Genomic DNA, 6,113 nt, shown 5'->3' with positions numbered 1-6,113 from the left:
GCTGAGGAAGTGACCTTTGACTGACTTTTTACGGTTGAGAGATGAGTTTATCTTATCCCGCTTAGGTTAACTATTGTGTAATGTGATGACGAGGAACGCTGAAAAAATAACGTGAGTGAGGAAAGCAGGGATCCAGCTAACAGATTTTCTGTATGGGTGATGGTTTTCCCCATTGAACTTGTAACTACAGTATTGCCGAATAGCTTTTGTGAAAATTTACATAGGCTCGATTCTTCTTCTTCTTTTCCATTCAGCTTTACTGTCACAACCATTGAAGTACTCCAGTTTGTTTAACTGGTTTGTTTTGAAAGACAAGATACAAGATAGTTGCGACCTGTTCTTTGTTGATTTGAGCTAGATTTGTAAGTGAATTTTCATTTTCACAGTTAAAATTATGCAAGCAGGTAGGGTGTCTTTTCTTGCACACTTCTTCTTTTTCTTTCGGCTTGTCCCGTTAGGTGTCGCCACAATGAATCATCTTTTTTCCATCCAAGCTATCTATCTCGTGCACCTTGAACAGCAACTGCCCTCATGTCTTCCCTCACAACATCCATCAAACTTCTCTTTGGTCTTCCTCTCGCTCTTTTGCCTGGCAACTCCATCCTCGCACCCTTCGAGCAAGATACTCACTCTCTCACCTCTGGACATGTCCAAACCATCGAAGTGTAATCTCTTGAACCTTGTCTCCAAAACATCCAAATTTGGCTGTCCCCCAAATGAGCTCATTTCTGAATCCTATCCAACCTGCTCACTCCAAGCGAGAACCTCAACATCTTCATTTCTGCTACATCCAGTTCTGCTTCCTGTTGTTTCTTCAGTGCCACCGTCTCAAATCCGTACATCACGGCCTGCCTCACCACTGTTATACTGTTATATAGTTTATAAATATTTTTTATTTGTTAGGAAGAGATGGCTTGCTGAAACTAGGACTGGACTTAATTCCCTCTCTGACAGGAAATATAGAAGTAAAAAGAAAAAAAGGAATTTACTTGGGGGACAGTTAAATATCTTACAAAATAGGGACCCAGCACTGTTATTACACCTTAGATATTCTAAACAAACCTCCCACAAAAACAGGAGATCTCTTACTGCAAACAGCTCAAGCCATGATTGAACAACCACAAAATAACATGGGAAGTGACTCATTGCATGTGACTATGTAGTAAAAGATACTGTAACCTTATAACAGCCCACACCAGACAAAACCATGATTGATTATCTGCACTCAGATGGTATATCAGTCGTGGTGGCAGGAACAAGACCGACTGACAAACGAAATGTATTACACAAGGAATGGACACCACCACACACGTCATTGCACAGACAAACTTAACAGGAGTGGAAGAATTTGGGACAATTTGTATTGGTACCACGAAATGTTCCTCATTGGACAGAAAAAGAACCAGATTTGGATTGGGACGACTGAACTGTACAGACAATACCTTATTGGACAGTGTTAAACAATCCGAGACCAAATGCTGCTGTATTCACAGTGGTATCAAAATCTACACAGACAATACTGGAAAAATAAAGGAATGGTGACAACTACAGGAAAAACAGTGGCACATGGAGAGCTAATACAAAATTTGCTCATTGCAGTTCAATTACCAAAAGAAATAGCCATATGTAAATGTGCCCCCCCCCCCCGAACCCCAGTCTGGTGGCCATCCAGGCCACCAAACGCAAGGCGTCCGGGTGGACAGGTCAGGAGGACGACCCAGACGCCAAGCACCAGGGTCCCCATGGAGCGATTCGGGTGGACGACCTCTGTGAGGAACCAAACGACAAGCAGGAACCAGGCCGAGGCAGGCAACTGCTCTGGACGAGAACCTCCCACGCCATGGTTGCGAGACGACCAGGGACTGGTCGCCACCGAGGCTTGGTCAGGAGGCAGCTGTGGATTGGTCACCAACGAGGCCAGGTCCACCATCGCCATCGCCACCTGGACAGCAACGTGAGAAGGTGGCGACACCATCGCCATCTCCTGGACAGCAACGTGATAAGGCGGCGACACCATCGCCACCTCCTGGACAGCAACGTGAGAAGGCGGCGACACCATCGCCATCGCCACCTCCTGGACAGCAACGCGAGAAGGCGGCGACACCATCGCCACCTCCTGGACAGCAACGTGAGGCGGCTGGGGAACTGTCGCCACCTCCTGGACAGGAACGTGAGAAGGCGGAGGCAGCATCACCAACTCCACCTCCTCCTGGGCGGGAACGTGAGGCGGCTGGGGAACCGTTGCCACCTCCTGGACAGGAACGTGAGAAGGCAGTGTCAGTGTCACCGTCGCCACCTCCTGGACGGGAACGTATGGGCGTGCCCGTCGCCGACAGACCAGGAACGGAGAGCGACCACGGGCCCGTCGCCGACAGAGCAGGAATGGAGAGCGACCACGGGGCGGTCGCCACTGGTACTCCAGAGCACGGACAGGAAGCGGCTGAGGAGACGTTGCCACCTCCTGGACAGCAACGTGAGGCGGCATCGGGTGGGTCCCCACTGCCACGTGAGCTTGCGGTGCATTCGTTGAGACAGCAATGTGGGCGTGGCGCGGTAGCGAATCCGTTTCCAGGGCAACGTGAATGAGAGTCGGCAGAGAGTCAGTCGAAACTGACACGTGGGCGTGTCTCGGGAGCGGGTCAGTTCCAACTGCCGCGTGAACTCTGCTCGGAACAGCCAAAACCTCGACGTGGGAATGACGAGGAGGCGGGTCAGTTTCCACAGCTACGTGCGCTTGGCGAGGTGGCGAGTCCGTTCCCACTGCAGCGTGCGCTTGGCGAGGGGGGCGGGTCGGTTTCCACGGCAACGTGAACGAGAGTAGGCAGCGAGTCAGTCCAAACTGACACGTGGGCATGTCTCGGGAGCGGGTCAGTTCCAACTGCCACGTGAACCTGCATCAGCAGCGAGTCCGTCGCAGTTGTGACGTCAGCGTAGCTCGGCTGGTTCGCCAATCCTTGCCGGACCTGGGCAGTGAGAGCCGCCAATTCAGCGCTCTGCCGCTCTATCTGCGCCCGCATTTCGTGGCAGAACACCTCGTGATTTGGCGGCTCCTCCTCCCTCTGGGCTGGAAGCTTCGCCACCAGCGGCGGGTCTGCCGGTTTCGCCGTTGCCAGCGAGGAGTGGGAGGACGATGTCTTAGTTGCCGCGCAGCGGGTGGCTCCGGGGAGCGCCCGGCCGGGGCGTCTCCTTTGGCCGCCACGCGGAGGTCCCGGGTAGATGGCCAAGCAGGATTGGTGTACTTAAACCTACCGGGCGAAGACGCTCGGGTGCTGGAAATGCGTGGAGGTGAAACAAACTGACTGGGATGAAAGATTGGACAAGCAGATTCATAATCACAAGAATCGGAGTCGTACTCCGGCAGCCGGGCATACAAATCACGGTCCTCCTCATATTCCGAAAAGTCAGAGACCAGAAGAATATGAGGAGCCGGACGGGTCGCGTTCGGGACATATTCATACCTCTCTGGCGGAGCGTAAGACACGGAAGCGGAGGACATCAGGGAGCCTACCCGGATCGGACAGACTTGGTCCTCCGGCAGACGGTCTACCTTGGGTTGTTCCCGGTGACGCCGGGTCATTCCTGCTGGGTCCTGTGTTGGCCAGTTCGTTCTGTAACGTCCCATCGGAACGAGAGTAGGACCCAAATGCAGGATTAGGGCGATGCGAGGTAGTTCAAGGAGAAACGTTTATTATATGCAGAGGTAGGGGATCGAGCAGGTAGTCAGGTGCAGCAACGGGAGTTGGGACGTCGGGTGAAGAGAGCAGGTGAGCGGGCAGGCAGGAGTCGGTACACAGGAGAACAATCAAAGCTGGCAGACGTAACGAAGTAGTCAGGCTTACAAGGTTGGTCGGAGAATGGGCGAAGGTCGGTACACACAGGTTCGATCAGGGATACCGGAGCACACGAACAGGACATGAAGATCAAACGAACTGGCGCAGCGTCATCGCAGTCATATAAATCCACAGCATAATCAGGCTGCATGAGGCGCAGGTGTGCACCTCCCAATCAGCGCACCCGCACAGCTCATGCTGGAGAGGCAGGATCATGACATAAACAATCCGAGACCAAAAGCTGCTTTATGCACAGTGGTATCCAAATCTACACAGACAATACTGGAAAAATAAAGGAATGGTGACAACTTCAGGGAAAACAGTGGCACATGCAGAACGAATACAAAATTTGCTCGTAGCAGTTCAATTACCAAAAGAAATAGCCATATGTAAATGTGCAGTACACACATCAAATACAGACAAAGAATCATTAGGAAATGGATTTAGAGATAAAACAGCAAAAGAAGTAGCAGCCAAACCTTTTTGGGATTAGCTGACCTTGCAACAAATGAAGACATACTTTCAGATGATGTGTTAAACAAAATGCAACAACAAAGCTTACCAGCAGAACTAAAAATGTGGAAAAATAAAGGTGCTACATTACAAAATGAGATTAATGTCAACACAGATACAAAACCCATTCTACCAAAAAATCTTTTTAAGTGGGCGGCAATCTTGAGCCATGGGAAGTCTCAGGTCTCAAAAGGGGGAATGTTAGCCCTAGTACAAAGGCATTATATGAGCCATGGATTGTATGCAAACATTTTTTTGTAGGGCTTGTTTGACACCATCGCCATCTCCTGGACGCGGGGAGTGCTGGAGCCTATCTCAGGAGTTATTAACAACCCCAAACATCTTAATAAATTGAAAACTGGATACTTGAGTTCATTTGTCAATTGTAAGAAAGTTATTGCTTTTGAAACCATTGTTAACACAAAAAAAAAAAAACAATTTGCTTTTATTGGCCACTTATAGGATAGCTGTTCTCATTCCCACTGCCAAGGTCACTTTAGTGTGGTTACACAGAGGAGTGAGACTGCTGTCATAATGGTGACAAAACAGTAAATTTTGCAGTTGGGTGTTGGATGACAATGCTACCCGTTATTTTAATTTTTCTGTTCAAGTGGTAACTGTGAGAACCTCCCAAGAGCCCCCCCCCAAAAAAAATAAAATAAAATAAAACAAATTTGATAACTACATAGAAAAAACTTGTCCAAAAGATTGTGTTGTTTGCACGAAGATTCTGATTCTTGGGGGATTCTGTGTATCCATGAACTTCTTTTGAAAACAAACAAACAAACATTGTTTTCGAATGACCAGGAAATATCACATGCATCAAATTGATAGGAACTGGAAACAAGTTTGGAAATTTATCAACATTGATGTGTGAAGTCATTTTTGTGCCATTGTCACGGTGTTGCTGCAGAAACAGTCTTTTTGATTTTTTACACTGGATGCCCTTCCTGACGCAACCCTTCTGCATTTATTCAGAGAGAGAGCTGGAGCCTATCCCAGCTAACTTCGGTCTGTGGCAGATTTCACCCCGGGCTGGTCGGCAGCAGATTACACCCTGGGCTGGTTGGCGGCCAGTCGCGGTGCAGATGTCGACACCATCATCGAGCGGGAGTTGATCCCACGCTGCCTGCATGCATAACGGCCCTCTGAGGGAAACCCGAACTACAATGTGGCTCGAAATAGAAATTAGTTTGACACCCCTGCACTACACCATCAGATTGAAAAAAAGAACTAAGTTACTATGCTTTAAAAACTTTATTATTGCCATTTGTCTATTCATCCAATGTCTGTTTATGAATTAACATCTACTGTACGTGCAGTATTACCCAAACACTTGCATAGACTGAGGAAGAGCTGAATGACATGGACAAAATAGCAGAAAGAAATGCTTTGCTCTGCTCCAATTCAGTTACTGTTCCTGCCTGCAATGAAGAAATGTTTTGCTCTGCTCCATCTCAGTAACTGTTTCTGCCTGCAATGAAGTATGCTTTGCTCTGTCTGCAATGAAGACTGCTTTGCTCTGCTCTAGAAAACGTGGTCGCAAATGTAGGATAAACAGAGGGTAAATGTAGGAGTAATTGTGACTATAATTATCATACATCTGCTTCCAATAAAGAAATGCTTTGCTCTGCTCTAGATAACATAGTTGCTGCCTAGCAGGAGATAGCAAGAACAAAAACATCTAATCACCAGAAGTGTTAGAACCAGTAGCACCTGCTGCCTGTTAAAGAAATGATGACCACACATGCACTCAGCAATCTTCCACAC

General features: G+C 48.4%; 1 protein-coding gene across 1 annotated transcript; it reads left to right on the top strand.

The window, feature by feature from the left end:
* The first annotated feature begins 1,717 nt into the window (after positions 1-1,717).
* Positions 1,718-5,911, top strand: LOC133503730 (uncharacterized). The gene is made up of 2 exons (XM_061825627.1): positions 1,718-2,488; positions 5,322-5,911. The coding sequence occupies exons 1-2, from the start codon at positions 1,841-1,843 to the stop codon at positions 5,493-5,495; spliced, it is 822 nt and encodes a 273-aa protein (XP_061681611.1). The 5' UTR covers positions 1,718-1,840; the 3' UTR covers positions 5,496-5,911.
* Positions 5,912-6,113: the final 202 nt, after the last annotated feature.

This window comes from Syngnathoides biaculeatus, chromosome 7, assembly GCF_019802595.1.
Source record: "Syngnathoides biaculeatus isolate LvHL_M chromosome 7, ASM1980259v1, whole genome shotgun sequence".
In the NCBI taxonomy this organism is placed as follows: domain Eukaryota; kingdom Metazoa; phylum Chordata; class Actinopteri; order Syngnathiformes; family Syngnathidae; genus Syngnathoides; species Syngnathoides biaculeatus.
This window is presented reverse-complemented; position numbering and strand designations above follow the sequence as displayed.

Excerpts from the sequence above, each read along its gene's own strand:
- LOC133503730 (XM_061825627.1), top strand. The coding sequence starts at position 1,841 with ATGGTTGCGAGACGACCAGGGACTGGTCGCCACCGAGGCTTGGTCAGG. Across the intron at positions 2,489-5,321 it reads GCAACGTGAGGCGGCATCGG|AGAGAGAGCTGGAGCCTATC; the intron begins GTGGGTCCCCAC and ends GCATTTATTCAG.